Source organism: Cariama cristata, unplaced genomic scaffold (assembly GCF_000690535.1).
Source record: "Cariama cristata isolate BGI_N322 unplaced genomic scaffold, ASM69053v1 scaffold20746, whole genome shotgun sequence".
NCBI lineage: Eukaryota > Metazoa > Chordata > Aves > Cariamiformes > Cariamidae > Cariama > Cariama cristata.
In genome coordinates this window covers 1-248 of record NW_009620604.1, presented here as the reverse complement: position 1 = coordinate 248, position 248 = coordinate 1, and the positions used below count along the sequence as shown (strand labels likewise).

At 64.1% G+C, this 248-nt stretch overlaps 1 protein-coding gene across 1 annotated transcript in view; it reads right to left on the bottom strand.

Moving 5' to 3' along the window:
- CPTP (ceramide-1-phosphate transfer protein) overlaps positions 1-243 on the bottom strand; it is a gene marked incomplete at its 5' end in the record, with an annotated part of 570 nt that extends 327 nt beyond the window's left edge. The window contains one exon of the mRNA XM_009701672.1: positions 11-243. Within this exon, the coding sequence (XP_009699974.1) occupies positions 11-243 (233 nt within the window). The remainder of the gene's footprint in view (positions 1-10) is intronic.
- Between the last annotated feature and the right edge of the window lie 5 nt (positions 244-248).

Genomic DNA, 248 nt, shown 5'->3' with positions numbered 1-248 from the left:
CGGTTGGAGCCCCAGGATGGGGCGGCAGCCGGAGTCAGGGTGCTCCGACCGCTTCTGGACATCCACCAGCCCGTTGGCCAGCTCGTACTCCACCATGGACTGCAGCGACACGTACTTCTCCCGCTGCTCGCCGCGGCAGTAGTTCTCCATGATCTGAACCTTGGCCACCGCATCCTTGGAGATGAAGGAGAAGATGGCGCCCAGGCTGTGGAGGAACCTGCGCGCGGGGAAGACACGCTCGCATTAGC